Source organism: Botryllus schlosseri, chromosome 6 (genome assembly GCF_051294905.1).
Source record: "Botryllus schlosseri isolate E-star chromosome 6, Bs_hap1, whole genome shotgun sequence".
Classification (NCBI taxonomy): Eukaryota; Metazoa; Chordata; class Ascidiacea; order Stolidobranchia; family Styelidae; genus Botryllus; species Botryllus schlosseri.
Window position 1 is genome coordinate 8718243 of NC_137241.1, and position 25358 is coordinate 8743600.

General features: G+C 41.4%; 2 protein-coding genes across 5 annotated transcripts in view; one reads left to right on the forward strand and one right to left on the reverse strand.

Annotated features, from left to right (window-relative positions):
- The window catches only part of LOC145440848 (cell division cycle-associated protein 7-like), a 346780-nt gene that overhangs the window by 212956 nt on the left and 108466 nt on the right, over nucleotides 1-25358 (reverse strand). For 2 of the 3 annotated variants that reach the window (XM_080318613.1, XM_080318612.1), the window contains exons 3-5: nucleotides 25248-25331; nucleotides 24158-24680; nucleotides 14595-16073 (exon numbers count right to left, since the gene is read on the reverse strand). The exons of the other annotated variant lie outside the window; for it this stretch is intronic. In XM_080318613.1, the coding sequence (XP_080174739.1) occupies nucleotides 15837-16073; nucleotides 24158-24680; nucleotides 25248-25331 (844 nt within the window). In that variant the 3' untranslated portion in view covers nucleotides 14595-15836. Of the gene's footprint in view, nucleotides 1-14594; nucleotides 16074-24157; nucleotides 24681-25247; nucleotides 25332-25358 lie in introns of those variants that run through there. 3 annotated transcript variants of the gene reach the window in all.
- On the forward strand, nucleotides 29-16931 carry LOC145440839 (general transcription factor 3C polypeptide 3-like). 2 transcript variants are annotated; one of them, XM_080318598.1, is made up of 23 exons: nucleotides 29-169; nucleotides 684-953; nucleotides 1594-1791; nucleotides 2359-2396; nucleotides 2462-2527; nucleotides 2757-2972; nucleotides 3729-3843; nucleotides 7107-7298; nucleotides 8222-8387; nucleotides 8447-8594; nucleotides 9237-9297; nucleotides 9354-9500; nucleotides 9992-10263; nucleotides 11494-11600; nucleotides 11666-11747; nucleotides 11811-11856; nucleotides 12236-12357; nucleotides 12416-12594; nucleotides 12905-13019; nucleotides 13516-13617; nucleotides 14492-14620; nucleotides 14682-14866; nucleotides 15751-16931. In XM_080318598.1, exons 1-23 carry the CDS (start codon nucleotides 97-99, stop codon nucleotides 15806-15808), a joined length of 3087 nt encoding a protein of 1028 aa, XP_080174724.1. In that variant the 5' UTR covers nucleotides 29-96; the 3' UTR covers nucleotides 15809-16931. The 2 variants fall into 2 exon arrangements, with proteins under 2 accessions (XP_080174724.1, XP_080174725.1); XM_080318599.1 differs by having other exon boundaries at nucleotides 684-947.

Consider the following 25358-nt stretch of genomic DNA (forward strand, 5'->3'; position numbering starts at 1 on the left):
CTAAAAATCACATTTGCTGATAGAAATAGTCTGAATTTCTGCAAGAAGACTGTGTAGCATTTACTCTCGGTGTGGAAAAGGAAGACTTTGTTCAAAATGGAAGGAAAAGACTCAAAAGAAATAGAAACGTCTTCTAGTAATTCCGCTGCACCGTCATCGTCATCTACTGGTGAGTTGACTTCTATGTTTTGATATATATTTATTTACATACTAATGCATAATGGTATTAGGCCTATAGTATAAGCGCATGCGGATCATGCAGTGTAACGGATGTGTGAAAAATAACTGTTTTCGAAAGTCTGTCAATAGAAAACAAATTTTCATCCTCGCAGATGTCGAATGGGATATTAGTCCGCAGAAACGAGCCTACATTGTCCAAATATCTGCAATCCGAAATTTTGTTATCGTTGGCCTGAAGATCGAAAAATTTTCAAAGCTCAAGATAAATACTTATCTGATGAATTCTTCCATATGCCATCTTGTGATATACTGTAACACTGTTTGCTAATGGATACTGGTCAAGTCAAGAGTAACCTGCTTAAACGTATTCAGTTTTCACCCAAGGAACCATATTTTAGCGATGGTACAGGCCTGTGAATGCTTGAGATTCCATAGGCTGTATCATGACCCAGTTTAGGCTAAACTGTGTTTCCAGATGTCACTCTTCTGCATTCCTGTTGCAGGTACTTCCCAGATGACAGCTTCAAACACATTGTCACTTCCTACGTCCTCAATATACAGCCAGTCAGTATCAATGCTGGGGTCACCACCGTCGCACGCGAATGAAATTGGAGCGTCTCAGTTGCCACGCATGCTATCTCCCCAAATAGCATCCGCAGTTTTACAGAACTTCGTCAGTCCGCCGCGTTGCCAAACTGATGTCCAGCTTACTTCGTTACAACCAGTCACTCCGTCACGACTGAATGCGGCGCCACGGGATTTGTGCAGTGAGTGTAGGCTACATTACAGTTATCTTCCATCATTCCCTTAACATGACAGCCTGATGAATGGAGAATTTTAATTCGTCTTGCTTCTATCTTGCTAATCATCTTGTCATTTGTTGTGAATTTCGTCAAGTAACGAGTGTATATGGCCTGATTATTTTTATGACGTGATCATCCCAGGCTCACAGCAGAACGGCGCTCAGTTCCTGTACTTGTAGGTACGCCCTGCAACACGGGTTCTCGACCTTATGGGTTCACGACCACTGGACTTTATAAGATAAAAATAAGAATGTAATTACGGCTGCAGTGCGCAACTCAAAATAAAGTACGGTAATGGGAAGTTTGCAGTTGTCTTTTTGATTTTACATCTGTTATGCATGTTTCTATTGAAATTTCTGCAATGCTGTTATTTTTCTTCTCGTAATATAGAGTTGGAAGTAGCTAATAGTTAAGCAGTATCCTTAACTCTTTCGGTTAGGGTTTCATATGTTACCCTATTAACAACATAATAATTCACAAATTACAATATTCTTGCTATTGTTTTGAATAAAAAATCCTTGCAATCACACTCTTTGCTTGTACTTTGTTAAATTGCACGTCCTCTGTTTACGTATCAGCACTTGTGATGATTTTACCTGTCATTTCCTAGGTGGTGCGGTCACCGCTTCGCCTAGTGCGCAGAGCGCAGCAGTGTCGTACAGAGGCCTGACCTCACCCCCGGCAATACTTCGCGGAGTATTAAGCCCGACAGATCGTCTGAAACCGACCATTTCCAAGAAAGGCAAAGGAAAGATATCCATCACTTTTAATCCGAATCTGCTGCTGAGTCATTTCACAAATCAGGACGGTGAGTCTCTTATCAAAATTTACAGAGCAAGTCAACGTAGTATCATATGTAATTATTGGCCGTTCTAGTAACTTTCGTTGGTAACTAGTGCAGTGATGGCTTTTAATACAGAGCGCCGCTATTAAAGTTTAGAGAAATGTATTTTTTATCAACTGGTACCCTAATGTCATTAATTCATTGTGACATAGTTTCACGTTACCCCGTTTCAAAATATATTGACTTTGTCGTCTATGCATTAGCCCGGATTGCTGCCTGTTTGACTTTAATTGACGTTGACCATTCATTATGCTTATTAACATTATAAGTGATAGGGAACTGTACGTACAGTGTATTTGGAGAATTGCACATTTTAAGTTATGCAGCCAGTTAGCCAATTGTATGAAATAGTTTTCCTTCCTTTGCTATCTCCACTTAACATCACATATATCTTACGATTATCTTGATTTTGTTCATCATCAAATTATTGTCAGGCTGTATCTAATGTTTTGTTGTTATTGCTTTGGCGGTATCGCTTTTAATTTCTGTAGCTCCCCGCGAAATGACTGAATCACGTAAATCATATTTCAGGTTCATCAATTTCAATGCCACCCGATTGCTTTACACAGGTGACTACTTTTCGACAGTTAACATTTATCAGACTCTGTCCGTAAATTTATTTTATTTTATTCAGTTTTTGTCACGTTCTAAAGGCCTGACTCCTGCAGAGAGCGAAGCGTCCGCGCTGGTTAATGATGAGGTGGGTGCATTGGTAAAGCGGTCATGGTCAATCAAGCCTTCTATAGTTTCAAATGTACAGTCTGTGCAAGAGATGCCACACGTGAAATAGAACGGTACCATCGGTAAACCCGTTTCTAATATTTGGATTTCTGATGTCACAATATACCGCGAGACTGACGAAACGCTACTTTTTCACGAACATGCCACGTTAAATACTCGTACGGTACTCATTTCGTTTCTGCTTGCAGGATGGGGCGTTTGCTGGGAATGATCCCGCCAAAATTGACCGCTCTCCCAATCCCGTCTCGTCCGGAAGAGTTGCTGAGACTGCCAAAGATCGGATTGCGGCAGAGGAGGAGGAATATGAAGAAGAAGAGAGAAATACCGTCACTAACATTACAAAGGCACTCAAATTAGATGTGGACATGTACACGGCCATGAAAAAAGGGCGCAAGGCGAGAGAGGTGTGTGGGCCTACCTTGTTCTATCAGTAGTTTGCAATGTCAATGCGGGATGCAGGTGGCAAAGTTTAGTTGTTAATACAATAATTGGATATATTCTATACATAATCTCAGCTCTGGAATTGCCATGATTTTTGCATCTTCCCCATGGCTATATATATTCCGTATTGAATTATTCATATATTCATTAGTCATTCGGCCTTAATCACGCAAATGGATTCATTGGATTTCCACCTCGACATGAGTTGTGGTGTCTTGGATTTGATGCAATGGGATTTTTCAGCTTAGTATTGATCTCCGTGTGTGACCAGTGCTGACACATTAGATTTGGTATCTTCTGTCTGGAGATCTTTGCCTTCCACATTTTAAAAATTTGCTGTCTTGCTTTTCTCTCTGGTCTCTGAGATACGGCAAACGAAGCTTGGTTACATTTATATGTACCGTACGTCGACATTGTTTTCTATCTCGGACTGGCCAATGTAGCTGGGGCAATAAATTCAATAACCATTTCACCGGTTTTGATGTAATGCCGGTATAATAATTCTGAGCATATATCTGTAGTCTCAATGTGGAAAGCTTTCCACCAAAATTCTCACAGTCTGACTGAGAATGTAGCCTATTTGCGAGGATTTCCTATCAAAAATCGAGTATACCGTCAATATTTTGTCAGTCCCTCGATTTTTGCTATCGACGAACACTTACTGTTGCGACATTGAAGTTCTGCTCTTCTATAAGCCGTCGCTGATTTCTTTTGCGCAGACTTCGAGCAAACTTCCGAAGGAAGTGCAAGGCCTGATGGGGGAGGCGAATATTTGTTATGCGCGCGGTGACCATGATAGCGCCTTGCAAATGTGCATGGAAATCATCCGGACAGGTGCGTACGCTTCCACCATACAAATTTTCTCGAATATCTGATTTGTGGAGCAGAATTCGAATAGAGCTTACAAAGGCACGATCATATTGGTGTTTATTATGTCAAAGAACTTTAGCGTGCCTCTTATTGAGAGCTATAGGCACAGTAAAATACATTAAAGAATAGTGGAACTCAGTACCAAACGGTGAAATATGACAATAGCCAATGTTCCCTCTAATTTTTCACTAGTCTTCGAGCACTCACCAACTCACTGCGCGGTCCCTTGGACAACAGTGCGTAACGACTAAAGAAAAAGGTCATCACTTCGGATTTTCTGTGCGCAGAGACCGTGTCAGTACTGCGCACGTGCGCAGCTTAGAGGGAACATTAACAAGAGCCCAAACAATATCGTATTTCCGAGTCGTTACCGATATAACTTGTCTCGCACCATCAAAGATGATCCCGTTATATTCAAAAGATATGGTATCTACTTCATAGCACGTATCTCAACAGCTTTACGGCCGAAACCATTGCTATACTTGGACACGAAATAAACCAGATGCCTGTAAACTATAAGAAATATATCAATGTTCCCCTCTTAATAATCGCAGATTATAGTTCTCTGAGACCCTACTACCATGTCGCAATGTCACGATAATTGCTGAAATTTTTCACCTCTATTGGTCGAAACCGATATTTCTTTCAAAGTGTGATATTGACCCGATATTTTTGGCTCCAAATAATCGCTTATTAATTCCAATTGAATTGAAATTTTCTCGTGTCTCTTATCAAAAGCTACCGGCACGATAAAGGCAACAAAATAAACTTGAATTCAAAACCACATGGCTAATTATGATAATAAATGATAATAGACATCAGGGGCGTAGCCAGCCGAGATAAAAAGGGGGTAGAACTGAATAGAGGGGGCAGAATGAGCCTCTATGCGTCATACCTTTAGCGATAGCGACTTCTGTATTCCGTACGCTTTTGAAAGCGTAACTAATTGGCAGATCTAATCACTGAAAGCGAGTTAGCAATCAACAGCTTTCACGGAGATCATGTTAGCACAATCAACAACTTGCACGGTGATCATGTCACGATGCGCACGCGCTCATCCTGTGACAGTGCAGGAGATCTTATTTGCATTCAAATAAGTAATCGACCTTGAAACAATACAAGAACAACATTTCACGACGAACAATCTATACAGCGCAGAATCTGTTATATCTTCATGAATTTTGACATGATTCAATTCGCGTGTAAGAGTAACGTCTTCTCGGCGTTTTAATTCCATTCCTTTCGAAAATGGCGCATATACTAATTGTACCGACGTGTGAATAATGACTTATTCGCAAAGCGAGGGAATCGCAAACAAGTTTCGGCGCGGCTATTGAAGGCTGAATGTGTCCCGGTGGGATACCGATCACGAAAGGCATAATCTAGTACAGCGGTCGGGAACCTATGGCTCGCGAGCCATGTATGGCTCTTTTGGGTATAAGATATGGCTCTTTGCCAAATAAATATTTTTTGTTACTAAATTGATCAATATTGCAGCAACTTGTTAGTAAAATTTCATCACGACCACAATAATTATTCTCGTGAGCGTATAAACATGTCTTTGAGAGGTAAAGACAATGCCGTCTTCAGGGTTAGGGGCTCGGACAGCCCTTTTCAAAATCCCCCAATTGAAGTTGCTGTCGCGCCGGCGACGAATATCACGCGCGAATTCGATGTACCCGACTCGAAATCTTGGATTGCACGATACGTTGATTGATCAAAGAGAATAGCAGACATGGTGATGCCCATAAATGACAACGTAGTTATCAAATATACATACGCTCCGTTTTCCTGAAATGAACTGCCTTGGAAGTGACATTCGCAATTACAAACAACGCCATAGCTATCCACGTTCTTGATTGGTATGTCGCTTTGTGACACCAGCGATAAAATATAGGCATGTATAGCGCAACGTTATGTTCTCGCCAAATACTTTCAGAATTGAGAAGTCGATCAGTATTTAGATTTTCGCAATCAGTGCAACAGTTACATTCAGTTCACATCAGTTATTATAAATTCTAAGCTATTTACGATGAATTGCGGTATCAATGGCGAAGTTTCGCCCGTCTGTGCCTTACCTATCGCATCGGGCTGTATTTTCGAATAATAAATATGCAAGTCGCCTAATTTTGGGAGGAAAATGTTCAAAATTCAGTCATTCATTAACATCGATAGAAAATACCAATAGTAATTGAAATTTTCACAATTTTCGTTCACTCATCGTAGCGACAGGTGACGAACTGCCTCGCTTGCCTCCCCCGACCCCATGTCACTGATGTATCACACCTTACATTGGGTATATACGGCTGTAGTGATCGTGTTTGGCTCCATTTACGGATGTGATCATGGGTTGTCGCAGTAAGCTACGTTCTCTTAACTCAAATTTCGCACGCTTGAATACGGTTACCAGCATGATTAGTACGAATTTTTTACATAGAAAATGAGGCGCACACGACGAATCCCATGTGCTACCATGACGTCACAAATTTTCAATTGTGACGTAACAGTTGATCGACGTGTATGGCTCTTTGGGAGTTAAAATGGAAAAAATTGGGCCAATATGGCTCTTCGGACGAAAAAGGTTCCCGACCACTGATCTAGTATGACGTATAGATGGTCATTGAGGTCAAGACAATGCACAACAATGGCGTCAAAAATTAAATGCGAATAGACTGTATTGTGTCTTCACGCTGTTTTGGGGAACAGGCTTGAGTTCGGCAAAGCACGAATCAGATGCGATTGCTTTAAAACATGATTTCATTCACTTATAAGTTGTTATTTTCATGTTATTAATGTTCGTTATCGTTTACAACGAACTGTTGATGAGAAAACAACGCGTGAACGACGCGACAAATTTTATTATTGCTCGACGACAGCATTCAGAATAAAGGGATTAAGCTGATCGCTTACCCTCGCCGACAGAAAAATGTAACAATGCCCCTTTCACGCTTGCATAGACGCGCTTCCGTAGACGAGAGATCGACGAGAAAAGGGCATGTAATCAGCGTCGGCGATCGGCGTCGCGCGCAGCAAATTGAAATTAGGCGATATCGTGAAGAAATGACTTAGGATTTTCGGGATAGAATCGAGCCTGGAAGGGGGTAGAACGTTCTTCAATTCTACCCCCCTGTCTACGCCCCTGATAGACATGAGAGAAATATAAGTTATGAACGTTAGTGTAAAAGCGGGATTTTACTTGTCCAATATTGACTTTTTTGGTTTGGTAGGTCCGTGGTGCCCGGAACCTTACGAGCTTTTGGCTATCCTGTATGAAGAGAGGGGCGATGACGTGAAACACTTGCAGTATTCCCTTCTGGCCGCGCACTTGCAAGTCGGCGACGTGGACAATTGGTTGTCGCTGGCCAGAAGCTGCGAGGAAGCGGGATTTTTGGAACAGGCGGCTCATTGCTATTCTAAAGGTTGGTGACAATCACATTTTTGAACATTTGGAATGTGCAAAGGCGTCCAAAGTAGTCGCTGTTGGTACTCTTGGTGGATGAAGAAGCAATGCCGTAATTTTCAACTCGATTGCAAGTAGTAGTGATTTCTGAGATATGCCAAATCTACTTGGAGTCGATGTAGAAATTTAGGGGTGGAAAAATGTAGATTTTGTCGAGGTGGTCGCATACTTTTGGCAGTTTATCGAAGGCGATCAAGCCCAAAATTGCGGTGCGATTTTTTTAAATATATTCAGTTCCGGTGACGCGTTGACAAGGCTGTGTCAACAAAAAGAGTTTGTCTACTCTCTCTTATTCGAAAGTCCGTGCTGGTGACGTCAAATTTTGTGATACGATTGTTGATCTTGATATACAATGTTCTTTCCAATTCTATACTAGCCGCTGACGATTACCCCTGACGAGTGTCGGCCGAAAATATTCGGGTTCGTTTCAATATGAATATACTATTCAGAGGACTATTTTTTCCATTTAATTTCGTGTGATGCTAACTCATCCCCAAAACTACTTACTACTCGACAAAATTCAACGTGTAAATAGTAAGTAATTTTATCGATACAAGTTGAAAGGAGTAGCGGTAGTAAACTATGTAACCTTGAAACTCACCCTGAATTAGAAAGTGTCGCATGTTGGATGCCATCTCATGTTTATAGGCTGCCTGTTCTGGGAAATCGCCTTGAATCAGGCACTTCTCCACAATCCCGTAACTGTCTACTAGTCCTATGCTTTGTTGTTATTACGTCACACTAACAAAGTACTTTAAAATACTAAATTTTAAGCTTGATTCACTGCGTTACTGAGGAAATGCAGTCGAAATGCATTTAATGTAGAAATTAACGAACAGATTGTCTCGTGAAATACCGTAACCCAATTCGTGCCTTCGACAGCGATGAGACTGCAACCCAACGACTTCCAGATCATGTGGGCCGCCGCCGTGACTCAGCAACAGCTAGGTAACATCCACCGGGCTCTCTCCTTGTTCAAATCGGTCGTGAAAATCATGCCAAGCTCTAATGCCGACCAACGGATGGCGCTAGCGCGAGACATTGCCAAGTAATTGCATACGCACTGGGGATTAGCCGCGTTTTGTAAATGGTTGTTCTTTGTCGTAGGGCTTGTCACGCTAATGAAGAAACTGCTCTGGCGTTGGAAGTGATGGACGAGATCGCGTGCAAATATCCCGATGACGTGAAGTACGAAGATGTGAACGTTATGTGCGAGCTGGCGATGCTGTCGAAGCAGTATCGGAAAGTTTACGACGTAGGTGTCCGCGTTGTTTCATGATTTGTTCTTGTTCATTTTGTCGGTTCGAAATGCCATGTGATGGCTATACTATAAGACAGGAAGGACGTGGAGACAGTCAAGTAGACGACATTGCTACTGCCGTAGAAGTGTAAATATTGCCATAAATTTGAAGGAAAGAAATTCTGAGAACAAAACCGCTTGAATAGTATATTCATATTGACATAAACCCGGGGTAATTGTCAGAAACTAGTAGAGAATTGGAAAGAACATTGTATATCAACTATCGTGCCCTGACGAGTGTCGGCCGAAAATATTCGAGTTCATGTCAATACGAGTATACTATTCAATCGTATAGGGAAGTTCTGCACCTCCAAGAAGCTCTTCTAACGGACTTTTCTTATTTGAAAATAGCTGCCATGTTATAAATACGTTGGGGTAATTAATGAGCTGATATACAAATTAAGCAAGAGTTGTAATTGATAGATCATTGGAAGAATAACATATTAAACGTGTCGTTCGATCACACTGGTATTCCTAACGAGGCAACAATTGTCGCTGGACCTGCACCGACAATATATCGGAATCGATCTGAAACTTGAATATTTATTGATCTACAAACTTGTCATCTCCTAACCGTGCCATTGTTTCCGTTTGAAGATTGTAGCGAAACATTGCCTGACGCAAGTGGAATATGCCGCCGACGACCTGAGTAACCCAGGTTGGGAAAACGAATTGTCAAATGTAGAACACAGACGAATAACGGCTGAATTTTAGACGCTGCGCCATCCAGTGTGTCTGTGCCGAGCAACCTACCGTTGGACCTGAAATGCAAATGCGTCCTTGCCGCTATTCCTCTCGGCTGCCTGGACCGCGTCCAGAGTCTGTTCGACGAAGTCTGTAGCAGCGACCCGACAGATTATGGTGAGAAAGCATTGTTTTTCGTGGCATTTAGTGGGCAATCGGAGGTGGCTACTTTTGAATTGAAAGATACATCATCACGCCTGACACAAAATGACTATTGGTGATGCGAATAGGTGCACACATATTCGGTTCTTGTTACAAGCAAGCTATTTTGAAGGGTTAAAATGACAATCTCGCTGGTAAAATTATTGTAAGCCTATCCAAAAACTACTTTTACTATTGACCATTGCAAATAGACGCTTTTTTCGAAAACATAAATTTCGTTCTCACAACGCTGGAGCTCTTTCTTTCAGTTGTCGTGACTGGTGTTATTAGGACAATGTACTGTCGACATAGGCCTTTCATGGACCCCTTAGACTTGTAGCTAGCTCACGGACCCCCATATACCTCAGGTTAAGAGCCATGATCTAAAAGCATATCCAATTAAGCAAGCAGCGCGAGTGGGCAAAGTCTGCGTCAGTGCCTCTAAATCTGCCAGTGCTCGTTCGCAGGTGACCTGCAACTCGACGTGGCCGACATCTTCATGGAGACGAAGCAGTATCAAATGGCGGTGCACGTGTTGGACATTCTGGCCAAGTCCCGGGACTACTCGCTGGCGGCGGTGTGGCTGAAAAAGGGCGAGTGCCACCGGGAGCTGGGCCAGCGCGCGGACGAGACTTTCTGCATCAGGCAGGTCGTGGAGAAGGCGCCGGGGCACGCGAAAGGATATCTGCTGCTGTGCCAAGTGCTGCGTCATACCAAACGGTATAAAGAAGCTATCGAGGTAATGGTGATTTGTGATATGCGGTAGACCGATCTTACAGCTGTGTAATGGAGTGGCGGAATAGACACAAAATCACGCTTGGATTGTTTAATGTAGATAGTAGGGAGTGAATTACATATTGCAATTAGGGCTGGCACCAGGATTCGATTTCTTAAATCATTCTTTCGATTACTGAAATTATCAGGTCTTTATCACTACTAAGGGTTGATTAATCAACTAAAACTATAGTTTCATTAGTATTTTCCACTGTGGGAGCCTTGAAACCTTGATTGGCCGTATCCAAGCATGTAGTACAAAGCTACTCGCACGTTAATGGAAATAACATCTGTGAAGTCGTGAACAACACATAGCGGTGTAGTGAAGTGCCGTGAAATAGTTATGGGTTAAAAAAGACGAAATTATCTTACTGTGATGTAGTACTTGCATCACATAATTCGAATATGCACCATAGTCCATCTTTTGTTCCTCTCCATTTCCCGAGAATTCCGGTTCATGTTCATAAACTGCAACTCTGGGCAGCTTTAGCATGGTTGCGGAAAGAAAAGCTTGGATGATCTCGAAAGTATATCGTTACATTGCATACGTTGGTGCATGTTGCTTTAGAATCGCCAGCCACCAAAATGTCGCCTCTGGTATAGCTACCTATCGATTTACCAGCCCGCTGTTTCTCTATGTCACATCCTGATGTATTCCATGTTGAACTAACCTTGTACTACGCCACTAGGATAGAGCAGAAAAGTGTGGCAAAAGTGTCTTAGTTTTCGATTTAGTGCTCAAGTTTGACAAAAACATTACATTTTCTTATCATTCTGGCAAACAATTGTTTCCTCTTTTCGCATGGGTTCTTGAACTGGGCTCCACGGACTAGTTTTTGGGGTCCGTGAAAAGACAATGTGAAAATAAATTGTCAAGGCACTACAAAACCATATTATCCTTTGGCACTTATACTATGAGGGGGGCTGTGACTACATTGTGTAGTCATTAATCGATTGCAATAGCATAAATTGAGTTGGGCTTGATATGATGGCCATTTTACTAGTCATCAAGTTAGCTCTATTTCATTAGAGGCTAAATATAGATTGTGCTTTTTTAGACATCGACTTTTGAAAGTTTAAGGTACACACAGCCGACCACAAAGCTTTAGTTGTCCCTGCCTTATCATAACTCAGTTCGAAGCATGCCGTTACGTCCGTGATTCCGTCTGATATTCCCGGAATGTGTTACATTTAGGTGATACAAGACGCCGAGACCTACGAGCTGGAAGATGAGGAGCAGATGTTGCTGAATTACGAAACCTTCAAAATGTACAACGAATGGGCCGCGGCGTCGAAAAGAAGGTGTGGAATTGCATCAGTCGTTTTTAAGTATCGAGTGGTATTTGGATGATACGCTGCTGTTTCAGGCACGACAAGCTGTGCAAGTCTGCCGACTTGGGGTTGCTGATGCTCGCGAACAAATTGGAAGACACTTTTATATACACGAAGGTTTGGTGTTTTGAAATGGGCTTTTTGCTGGGAAATATTTCTTACTGATTTATATTTGGTTAGACTATTCTGTTGCGGAGGGCGAATCGGGAAGACGGGGTGTATCGCGGTGAGTGTGATTACGATCCAAACTTGGAAAGTGTCGTATTTACCTGTATGTTACATCTTGGACTGCCCTTTCTTACTCTTCAACACCAGCTGGCATTACTGGTGCTTGTCTCTGGAACAGCGGTTGGGGAATCTCAATCTCATGATCCTGAGCTGTGTAATTTGTTAGTGGCTTCCGTTATTTTCAATATACATCGTGACACAGTAGCTCACAACTGATGTTCCACGACCCACCCTGATTAATAAAAATGCACCTTTGCCCAGACATTCTCACGGCCTTGTTTGGAAGATAATTACCGTACTAAAATAGATTATAAAGACATAATAATATAAATAAGAAATTATCGTAAGGTTGCCCGCATCTCTACCTTTTCACGCAGGTGACGTTCGCGCAACGAGAAAAGTCGGTAAATACTTCTACAAGCACGAAGACAAGAAGTCTCTTGTCGCAAAAGGCCGTGCCGACGTCATCAGCAACGAAGACTGGTGGAATATTTTCCTGGTAGATACGCAGCCCAAATTCAAACGTGATTGTTGACTGACGTTTTGTACGGTTACAGGAAACTTGCGGAATCCTACGCGAAACAGAACGCTTTATAGACGGGATCACATTGATCGAAGTGGCGCTATCGCACGGGCAGTGGTGTAATTTACCGGAGAAGAAGTTGTTCTTGCAGAGAATGGCTTGTTCGATGAGCGTGTTAGGAGGGAATTACTTTTTTGCGTACACTTACATGAGGTTAGTCTGGTCGTGTTTTTAGGGTAGTTCTCAGCAGACTGATCAGGATAGTTGGTGCTCTGAGTAGACATAGAAGTGGTTGCTAGTGAATTCAACACTTGGTGAATTCGGGATTAGAAATGTAATAACTAGGGCGATTATTTTTGTCAAAAAGAGTGCCACTCATAAAATTGACTCAAACCCATCCCAAAACTGCTACTGCGAAATTCAAAGTGTGAAAAGTGAGAAGTTTTGCCTAAAAATTGCTGCCATCACTTGTAAATGAGATGAATTGATAAATTGATGAGTGCCTACAATGGTTAATTCTCAGAGCGTGGCTATTGGACGACTCGTCGCGAAACTGCCTGTGGAACTTGTTCAATCAGATCACTGTCAGGTCCGAGGACCAGCGACATCACCGGTTTTGCTTGCGGTTTCTAATCAAGGTGAGTGAATGTGACAGCCGGACTTGCGCAAGCTACTAATTTAATTAATTGACGGTCGACTAGTAATAGTCCTAGTTGCACGTTTAAACAAAATCGGTTGCCGAACAAATAAAAAACACCTGCCGTCATTTGGCGTGAATCGGGATATCGGTGTTCTGTTGTGTGATATTTTCATAGCCATTGCTAGTGCAGTGTCATAACTGTGGCGTAGCCATGGGCTAGGTTTTGGGGGTCAAAACCCCTCCCATGTAAAACTAAAAAACTGGAAGTAATTTGTTGTACTGATGTGGAAAGCGGATCTGATTCCAATAAAATAAAAATTAATGTGTCGTTTTGGAATTGAATCTAAATAGTTGGTTGTGAATTTTTGGTAACGCGAGTAGTTCTAGTTCTATTTCTAGTTGTGCATTTTGAAAATCCAGTAGTGTGTAGTTTGTACAAGTCTTGTGACAGCGTGTTGGTTGATTGAGCGTAATTGGTTCGATTTTATTGTCAGGACCCGGAAAGTATCGCGCTCGCCGTTCTCACCGGCCATAATTCGCTGGCCACTGGAACGTACAAACACTCGTTGGGAGAATACATGCGGGCGCACAGAAAGGTATGGTTGGAACTCTTCTGCTTCATTGAGCACTTGAATAGGTTGACTCTACTTGCGCTTCTCGGGTGATTTGTTTGGAGCCGATTTTGGCGTATACAATCTTCGAAACCGGAGTGACTTTTGAGATTTAAAATTGTGATGTAGACAACCTTGTCAGAATGAAGCAATACGGTGTGTCACCAGCAGTTTACGCAGAACTTCAGTGTTGCCAGCCAACAACTGCTGCTGCTGTTGAACGTTGTTTCTCCATTCTTGGCAAGCTACTTAGTAAGGACAGACTTTCTACCCAAGAATGTAGGAAAATAGCCTATCTTTCGTTGTACTACAACAAATTTTAATTATTTCTACCATAATGCGTGATGTAGGCCTAACTACTGGAATTCTTCATAGGTCTAGATTTCGTAAAGATAAAGTTTTTTCATGTAAAAATTTGTCAGTTTTTAGTCAAATAAGTTTTTTCGGGCCAAACTACTTCGTGAGGACAGACAGTTCCAACCAGAAATGAAGATAAGTAGTGCAATTCTAACATTATGTGGCAAAACAACTAATTTACATATATAAGGTCAAAATCTTCCCTTTTTAGGTAAAAAAATCCCCCTAGTATTCACACGTGACATGCCGTTCTAATATCTATATTCGAGGATATTGGCATAAGAAAAGAATCGCAGTGTTGAATACATAGATAGATAGATATATATATATATAAAGAGGTTTTATCTGACATCGAACTTAATATAGAAGGATCCACTTCGACTTCTATCTGCACTGGGTCACGAACTAACTAGCCGTTTGCAAATAGCTTAGTACAAGCTATCCAGTGAGCGAGTCGAAAATCGCACCCCTGCTTATTTGCATCACGAACCTTTGAATTCAGACTCCTACCAATCCGCTGTACACGCTTCTCATCGGCATCATATACATACACATAGCGTCGCAACGCTTCACCACACACAAAAGCACTCTGGTAATGCAATCGATCGCGTTCCTGAATATGTATTTGAAGGTATCTTCAGTTTACAAGTCTATCTTCATCGTGCTTTATAAACTTGAAATTTAACGCACAGCAAAGAAAATGCGACCAGGAAGCTTACTACAACATTGGCCGCGTGTACCACCAGATCGGGCTGAGCCAGTTTGCGACGCAGTGGTACAAAAAGGCGCTCGAGACCCGGCCTCCGAAATGCGATATCGAAGAGAGCGTCATCGACTTGAAGTCGGAAATAGCGTACAATCTTGCGATCCTGTACAGGTATGCGTGATGGCGTGATAGAATGTGTGACTGGCATTGTTACATACAATCGAAACCTGCGGATGAAGATAAATTGGTTGCCAATCAGGCAGATGGCATTCGGGCATAATAGCAAGCGCCAAAACAGTGAGACATTTGAAATAGTTCCGGTTACCTTACGTAGGGTTAGGGATGGATTAAGAAAACTTTAATGTTTTTACTCTCGCAAGCCCAAGCAGAGCTGACGTGTGAAATGTATAGGGCTTGGTACAATTATTCGAATTCGAATCAAGGATTGGTTGTAGTAATTCGAGTCCTGAAATTATATGCGCCTTTCCGCTGAGTGTTATTTTATCAACGAGAATCATAGATTGGATACTTTTTTTCTCCAACGTGGAAGCCTTGAAACCGCAATTGGTCATATCACATCAACCAAAACATGTAGCATTAAGCTACGCACATTAACGGAGATGACATTTCCGTGAAATCGGTATCAATCAACAAAGTGTAGTGAAATAGGTATGGTCGAAAAAATACCTAATTATCCTATATGGTGCAGAGTTGGCATTATTTTCTTTTTTGTCGCATAAAAGGAGCGTATTCACATCATCCAAACTGTTACAACATAATAATGAGTGGTGTTCGAAGCCCAACACTCGATCCAGAATTGAATAATCAGGTAATAGATTTTGCCGAGCTCTAGTAAAAAATATATTCAGCATTATCACGTTATTCTGGGTAATAATTGCTGATATATACACTAAAATGACCGTAATTTATATTTTTGTCTAAGTTCTGCCCGAATGTGTGATGTCTTGAAGCATTTGGGGTGGAGTTGCGCCCTCACTGACACCCCAGTGGGACGCCCATCATGAAAAATGAAACAACCACACGTCTTGTTCTAGGAAATCCGGCAACATCGTTCTTGCTACGAAACTTCTGAGAGAACATTGCGTCGTATGAACGCAGCGAGAAACAGCGGCAAGTTGTGTCACTGCTGGAGCGCTCTGGCTTTGTGTAGCGGGATGCGTGGATGCGGCAGTCGGCTGAGTATCGTTCTGCGCCAGAAAGCGGTGTCGTAGGCCGGATATGTGTTGCTCTTGGCGGTCTTGTCTATGGCGGCGTGCGCTGGTTCCTTCCTGTATGCGTTGGTGGGCGGTCTTCTCCAAGATTCGTGGCGGTCCAACGCTTCGGAGTAGAGAGTGTGATGCGGGGGCAGTGGGTGGATCTGTGGAATACAGTGAGAATACTCACGTCATAATTTGGCTCGGCTAGATTGGGATCTGTAATTGGTGCTTGATCTTCCGAGTACTGAAGCAGATTTTGCAATACTTCTGAATTGGTTGTATTCAAAGTTTCAAACTACTTCGACTTACACTCACAACAGTGTTTTAGGCAAAACTTAACTATTGTCAGTTTGGATTTTGAAAAGTTCCCCGTACGGCAGGACTAAGTTCGCCTCACTTTTGATAGTGAAATTGTCATCACGACCGCGCTAAATAGTCACTGTATCACTTTAACTGAACGTATTTTCCAAAACTGCACCTGGTTGTTATTATTACCATTAGTCATTTTTTGTCAGCCGAGAAAACGCACCTTCCAATTCCTGAAGTAAAACCTATGAATCACTGCTTAAGGAATACGACCAAATGTACTTCTTGAGGTTACATGAGTACCTTCAACCTCCACTTGAAGTAGATTTGACCCCATTACTACTGCTGACTACGTCTACAGAAATATAACTTTTCCCTGCACGGCAACTGTGTGTGCATTTACAGTTGTTAGAGTTTGCTTAATGTGCTTCCATTGTCGAAATTTGATCGCGTACTTCTGAACTAATCCGTCGGTGTTGTGTTTGTGGGAAATTTTTCATTTTTGAACACCTGTACTGACATGGTGAATGAACTTTAGGCGCACCGCAAAGGAAACGGATGCATGAATATTGAATAAGTTCTCGCGTTGCGGTGTCAAACTGTTGTCTGCCTAATTTGTGTATAGAAGCTTGTTTGACAACCTGTCTTTTGCCTCTACTACCAATATTCATTCATTGTGCAATTGCAGCCGAAATACATTCTATTGTTCGAAATGTGTGTTAGTGATCGGTTTACCTATTCCTAAATCAGTGGTTCTCAACATGGGGGGCGCGAAAGCATCTGAAGGGTGGTGCAAAGAAGCGGTCAACTGAAAATTTTTTTCGTGCTCTGCTCGATTTACCTCCAATTCACGCGTGTTTCTCTATATATAGACCGAATTTCATTTTTAAATTCTCTCATCAACAGTGATAACCTTCCATGCCATCAAACAATCTGTTGGGGTTGCTAGCATCCCGGTTGGATTTCTGTGCCATGACGATAAGGGGGCGCGAAATTTTTCACTCTCATAAAGGGGGCGTGTCTAAAAAAAGGTTGAGAAGCACTGTCCTAAATGATCATGAAGAGTCGCTCGGCTACGCGGTATTTCGAGCACTACAGTGCTTTGTATTGGACGATGCTCACTGCATGTTCGTGAGTCCGATTCTGCTATCGCTGCATCCAGAACGCTGCACGTTGTAGCGCCAGGTGATGTGGTTTCGGACTTTAACCTTGCCTACACTTCAAGCACGAATGGTAGGGTTGCCATTGGGGTTGTGATTAAAACAAAAATCGATTTAAAATAAACATGCTTAATACAAGGCTCTTATTCAAAACATGTGTTTTTTCTCTAAGTCATGACGTCACGCATATTCAATTGTGACGCCATAGTGGAGTGATATTCGCAATTGAGAATACAGGGTAAATATATCTCCTTTGACGAAATAGGCTTCCAGCCCCTGTCATATACGTACCAAAATATCTTTTAAGACTACATCGTCTTTCAACATTTTTGCGGTCGGCGGTCGTCATCATCGGAGCATTCATTTCGTACCAAGGATCTATATCTACGTACTATAGCTGTTGAACCGACTATTTTGAGGGTTCCAACCATCCCATATCGCTGCGGTTGGGAACCTATCGCTCGCGAGCCATATATGGCTCTTTTGGGTATACGATATGGCTATTTGCCTAATATTAATTTTTGTACTGAATTGATCAATATTGCCGTGAAATTTTACCAAATTTTCACTAAGGCTATAATAATTATTCTTCTGGCAGTATAAACATGTCTTTGAGGGGTAAAGACAATGCCGGATCAGACCCCCTTTTTCAGAATCCTCAAATTTAAGTTATCGTCTCGCCGGCGATAACATCACTCGCTAATTCGATGTACCCGACTTGAAATCTTAGATTGCGCGATACGTTGATTAATCACAGAGCGTAGCAGACATGTCGACGCCCATATCACAACGCAGTTTTCAAATACACGCTGTCTTCCTGATCTACGACGCGAAATGAACTGCCGTGGACGTGACGACATTCACTATTACAAACTCTAATTACAAACAACGCCATAGCTATCCATGTTCTTGATTGGTAAGTAGCTCTGTAGTACCGGCGATAAAATGCATACGTGTTGCCTGTTGCGCAACGTTATGTTAACGCCAAATACAATCTGTAGTTAGATTTTCGGAATCAGTGAGATGGTTACATTCGATACATATCAGTTATAATAAATTTTGAGCTTTAACGATGACTTTCGTTATCAATGGTGAGGCTTGGCACGTATGTGCCTTATCTCTCGTTTCGAGTTTTGTTTTCGAACAATAAATACCAGTTTTTACAGAGAAAATGTGACGCACACGTTTTAATTGTGACGTAAGAGTTGATTGGCATGTATGGCTCTTTGGGAATCAAAATGGTAAAAATAGGGCCAATATGGCTCTTCCGACAGAAAAGGTTCCCGACCGCTACCATATCGTATACGTCGGCTATATCGGGTGGTAATCGTCGTCCGTAGGCTCACACAACATGTTTTTGTAAAGTATTACACAATTATGGCATAATTATACAGCTTGAAATTTTATTTTAAAAGATCTTTATTGTTTAAAACATGTTTTAAACAACCATTTGTGTTAAATGCGACCCTAATTGCCATATTTGAAGATTCGGAAAAGAGGACACTTTTCAAAAACGTAAAACTTGTAAAATCGGACGAGAATACGGGTGATTTGAAAATTTTGACGGAAAAAGGGCCATTTTTCTCGACTCCCTGAAGACCCGCTCTAACGTAATTTTTTAGCCATCCCTGCCATCACTGCCGTCGAAATCCAGATTTTAACGTAATTTTTTTAGCCATCACTGCCGTCGAAATCCAGATTTCGCGTCATTTATTTCAATTTTCGGTTGTGCTAGTAGAATCGCCTGGCTGTTGAAGCTATAAAGGACGACGAATTGCCAAATAGGAGGACATTTTCGATTTCTTGAAGAAGTCGAACGTATGGTAACCCCAACGAAGGGAAATTGACTCATCGACTTCCTTCAGAGGTTAGTGGTTCAACGAGGCCTGAAACTGCGAGAATGTCCAAAATTTGACGACCCAGTGATAACGAAAATTCACAGTCGGCATATCACATATCCAAATCCACGCTAATCTCCAGATACAAGATGTACGGAAAAATACTAAATTTACGATTAATTATGCTAATGAACTTGTCAAATATGTATGTTTTAGACATTTTAGAAAACAATGCGGGAGGTTTAGCGTACACCTGGCTTCACAGTAACCTATCAGGTGTATAATATACGACAGAGTTTACAGAACTTAATTTCAGTTTAGAAATACCGTCATATATGGGATCAGTTAGAGCAGGGGTGTCAAACATACGGCCCGTGGGCCGCATCCGGCCCGCGAGACAATTCTGAGTAGATTAAAAATTCTTATATTATCCAGCACATTTGTAACAAATGTTGAGATTTTTTGCCTGAAATACTGCCATTGAATATTCCCCCAAGACAGCAAATGTCGAGCATGTTTATAGGCCACATAATGTTTTTGTTTGTGGTATTCATGGTGTTAGTCGACTACGATGGTCATTGACACCAGGCCGATATTCCCTATTTTTGATTACGTAACTGCCGACTTGCAGCACGGCTCACTGCCAGACTTCTGTAAGACTATAGATAACCTGCCTACGGAGGTTAGTTATTTATAGTAAGACACTGCTTACGCGGATGAGAGAGAGAGAGAATTCCTTTCATACGGCAACCATGAAATATAGTATAGGCAATGTCCACAAACATTCACACCCAATACTTCACATTATTATATATTTTCCCAACTAGACTGGGAGACCCAATATGACCGAAGTCTTCTAGGCCGGGGTCACCCAAGCATATTTGGCAGTATTTATAATAATATGAATCAATTTCTTCACTCAGTCGAGTAGAACAGCAACGAGTAACGATAAACCTTCAACTATAGAATGTAAACGTGGAATGGCAGCGACAGATTTTGCTGCTTCGTTCCGCTTCGCTGAAGCTTTACTCAGACTTATTTTACGGCAGCTACTGTAGGATTTCTGGCAATCCAAAAGTCGTCTTCCAAATCGCAGAATTAACTGAATCTGGTCTTGATCGAAAGCTACTGTCACACTGACACCGAAAATGTAAATGAAAATATGATCGGGCACTGAACCACTTAGAATTCGCCCTCTAAGTCTGAATTATCGGAATTGTCCGAACAATCGAATAGCCGCAATGGGTCATTGTTATGGTCATTGTTTTGTGGTCATCCGATTGTTCTGAACAATGCAGATTTTAGGTGTTGAGGGTGATTTTTCATCTAAGTACGGGGCCTGACCATATTTTGATTCATATTTTCGGAATCAGTGCGATAGTAGCTTTCGATCAAGACCAGATTCAGTAAATTCTGAGCTTTGGAAGACAACATTTGGATTGCCTGAAATCCTACAGTAGCTGCCGTAAAATAAGTCTGAGTAAAGCTTCAGCGAAGCGGAACGAAGCAGCAAAATCGGTCGCTGCCATTCCACGTTTACATTCTATACTTCAACACTTACATGGCCGTTCTAGAGTCGACCCCGGCCACATTATAGCTTGGGCTGGGCACAATGATTCGAGTACTCGAATCTGAATCGAGTATTAATTTTAATGATTCGAGTCGAGTAGTAAAAGACGATTTTTTCGAGTACTGAAATTATACTTTTCTCGCCACTGAAAGTTAATTTATCAACGAGAATTATAGTTTCGATACTAATGTGCTATTCCCTGTAACGTTCGTAGCTTTGTACAAAGTAGTACAAAGCTACGAACGTTACTGGGAATAGCACATTTCCGAAGTCATGATCATCCCACAACATTGTCACCAAGTGCAATGAAATCGGTATGGTCGAAAAAATACCAAAGTATCTTTAATGTGAGTGATGGATAACAGGCATTATCTTCTTTGAGATCGCATAACAGGTACATATTTAAGCTTCGATATATTACATTCTGTTATAACGTCATAACGAGTGATACTCGATTACTCGACTCGACTCGAAGCATATTACGTGATTCAGAATCGAATCACTCTGGAACTCGATTTTGCCCAGCCCTAATTATAGCCACCGACTACGTCGTTGTGGTTTCACTCTCTCTAATTCGAGAACGCAAAACTGCGCACTCATTGCAGAGTTTTGTGGAAAAACGGACCAAAATGCAGTTACTCACAGCAGAGAAAACGCCAATACGGCACCGTTATATGTAGTTGACATAGAAGATATATATTAGGTACACAAATATATTATCCAAATATTTATGATCGCACTTCTGTGTCACTTCCCAAATAGCTCCCCGGACTTTGAGAGAAACCCGATATGCGATTTAATGATAATATCCCAAATTTGAACGTCCGCGTTTATAGTTGAATATCTTGTATTCATCACAACGCATAAGCTTGGCTAACGCCCTATTACGTAGGCTTACCATATTTTGGAAATCTAAAAAGAGGACACTTTTTGAGAAATTTGAGACTTGCAAAACCGGAGAAGAATTCTCAACAATCGGTGAATTTTTCCGACTTTGTCATCGGTTGACTAAAAAAAAAGGTCATATTTCCGTTCAGAGCTCAAAATACCGTTTTTTTCTCCACATTGGTAGGTGGATGACTAAAAAAAAAAGGTCAACTTTTCGCTCAGAGCTCAAATCGTCGCCGGAGCGTCACTCCTGTGCTGATTTTAGGCATATCACTCGCATTTTGCTCCAACTGTTAGGGATGGTGTGAACGTGAGGTTCACGTTCGCGTTCTGTGTGTGAACCTCGGAAATTTAGAGGTTCGCGTTCACAACAGAACCTTGGTAGGTTCTGCACTGTGAACCTTTTGGTAAATCGTAATTTTCACTCCATTATAAGATCTTCGGCTCAAATTTATTGCATTTCAACTGCGGGCCACTCCATGCATGGTGCTGGCAGCATAGAAAATCAACACTAAACGAGCATGAACCATTCACCTCGACAACCTTAAAAGTTTTACTTGCTTTGCTGCAAAAATTTTCTCGGAACATCCAGCTTTCCGTTTGTGAATATTTAGTGACTCGACTCTGCTGTGAGCTTGACCCGCAATCGATATACGTAGTCAGCGAATGATGCTTATTCAACCAGTCAATGACATTGATATCGTCTTCTCATGTAAAAAATCGAACGGTCGTACTGGGTCAATCTTGACTTCATATCTTTACTGTATCATTAAAACCAAATTCGTGAGATTAAGGTGCTTGCTACTGCTGCATAACTTGTTGTTTGTGGTATCGGTAGCGAGTATAGAAACCAGTTGTACACTCTGCTCAATATCAATGAATCAATACTCAGACTCCGAACACATTGTCCGGTCTGGCTAGGACCGTTAAGGCGTAAGCTTATATTCCTTGGTAAGTCCTTGTCGAAATTGTAGGCAAAGCGACGGAAGGTACTGATTTTATGCAATTATTATATCCTTTGATTACCGCAGTTGATACATTTAGCGACGTTTAAAACGCCGATATGTACTTCATCATTGTGGCATTATGTTGGCCGAATCTTCGCTAGGTATCGTGTACATTAGGGCTCTTCAAAAATGACTTTTTTTTCTCAAATCGTACTGGCTACTTGATAAAATTGTTAGGTTACCTAATTTAAGCCTACACACAAAATTTGGTTCAATTCCAGCCAGTAACCGCTTTGCTACAGAAGAAGTAAGTTTCTATTTATTATATAAAAATAAATGATAAAAAATTTGAAAATTTTCTGTTCACCCCATGAAAGTGTTAGGCTGTCTATAGAAACGATGCTCACCAAATTTGGTTCAATTCCAACCAGTGGCAGCGGAGTTATTGCCGTCAAAAAATTTGGATTTGAATAAAATAGTATTTACGGTGAGCGCAACTATAATAAATAAACAAAGAATCGGTCACCGTAAATACTATTTTATTCAAATCCAAATTTTTCGGTGGCAATAACTCCGCTGCCACTAGTTGGAATTGAACCAAATTTGGTGAGCATCGTTTCTATAGACAGCCTAACACTTTCATGGGGTGAACAGAAAAATTTCAAATTTTTTATCATTTATTTTAATATAATAAATAAAAACTTACTTCTCCTGTAGCAAAGCGGTTACTGGCTGGAATTGAACCAGATTTTGTGTGTAGGCTTAAATTAGGTAACCTAACAATTTTATCAAGTAGCCAGTACGATTGGAGAAAAAAAGTCATTTTTGAAGAGCCCTAGTGTACATTAATATAGGGCATAGGCTATCACTTCATTGAAAGAAAGGGTTGGAATTAGCAATATGACGTCACGAGGTTCACGTTCGTGTTCACTCAGAACCTTTCAAAAAGGTTCGCGTTCACACGAACCTGAACCTTTCAGAGGTCCACACAATCCCTACTAACTGTGACCTCAATTTTCAAAAAAGAGGACAAAATCTCAAAAAAGAGGACAAAAGGGCGTCCTCCGAGGACACTTTCAAAAAAGTCAAAAAAGAGGACAAATCCTCTTAAAAGAGGACGCATGGTAACCCTACTATTACGACTACAGCAAACGGAGCATAGGAATATGCCAACTGATATCGTCGTTAGCGCCACTGTCCTATCGGTTCTTAACTATATTCAGACGGACAATCCTAATATTTTTGCCAATTCGCGAATAAAGGTGTTGCGAATTGCTTGAATAAAACCTCTTAGAAGCGGTGTATTATCCATATATGCTTGATGATAAAACATTTAAGTGAAAAGCAAGGGCAGAAAGTAACATTTTGGAATCAGTTGACTGGTCCGGCCCGCGGGTGATTTGAAGTCTTGAATTCTACCCGCAACGCAATTTGAGTTCGACACCCCTGAGTTAGAGACACATTGCATTGATGGATTCGTAGTCAACAGCTGAGTCACAAGATATAAGTTGCGATGTGGTTTAGCCTACGTCTCACCTGTCTGGTTGGTAGCCTGTTCGTTATCTTTCGCGCAATAGCTTCTTCGCCGAGGGTTGGTGATGGCGAACGCTTTTGAAATGTTGGCTTCCCCCGGTAAGTAAGTTTTGCTCGCCAAAGTATGGTGCTAGCCTGAATGTTGTTGTTATCTTGCCTCACGAGCTTATATGGTGAACGCTTATTCTGTTGTGAATGGAGTGTATTGTTGGAATTGGGTCTGTACACGTATTTCGTTGAACCTTGTCGCAATCGTGATCCTCTCTGAAAGTGGTATGTCATGTCCAATTTCTTATTTACCGAAGTATAGTTTTGTTTGGAGCTTTGGTTTGTAACCTCCAGACCACTTCTGGTGTACTTGTAATCATTGCTATGGGTGACAGAATACGCTGATTGAATGTGCGATGATTTGATTGGGGGCAGCAGAGACCGGACGATCATTGCGCGAATGAGGTTTTTGGAGCTGGATAGAATCGGATCTTGAACACGTAGAAGCGGGTCGAAGCGTTCATTGCCTGGTTCCTCCCTTTTAAATCAAATAAGACAATGTAAAACTGACTCATCCATAAACCAGTCATTGCCTAAAGACGCGTTCACACTTTTTCACGATGCAAAATCGCAGACGGTCAATCTAAATTGAACGTGCTCTGCAGACCTCCTTGTCATATAGTATATTAGTTGCCCTTTCTGGATAATGGGGTGTACAAGTACACTGACGGGCAATGTTGTTATAATAAAGGCCTATGCTTTTTCAGCCTCGTCTGCGCCAGGAGATATATAAACTTTATAAATATTTTAGATGCAACGAAGAGATAGAAAAACATAATATAGGTTATATCATTGAACATGAAATACATATGCCACTAACATTTTAAGGAAATTATGATAGGCTACTAATACTAATAATTAATGATCAAAGTCTCAAGGCGGGATAGGCACCCAATAGGTAGATATTTGGAGGCTGTAATTATATAATAATCAAAATTCCCTCTGCCAAGCAGATTTCATTTAATCTCATCTTTTTGCAATGTTTATGCAGTGTAATATGACTCCCATCCACCCATGTGTATCTCAATATTCAATATATACCTACCTGGAAAATGAGGGCTTTTCTCTCTTCTCTTTCGAGGGACTATGAGAGTTCCTCCGTGGCGACGTTACCGGAGGAATATCCTTTCTGTGAAACGATATTAGTATGTTATTT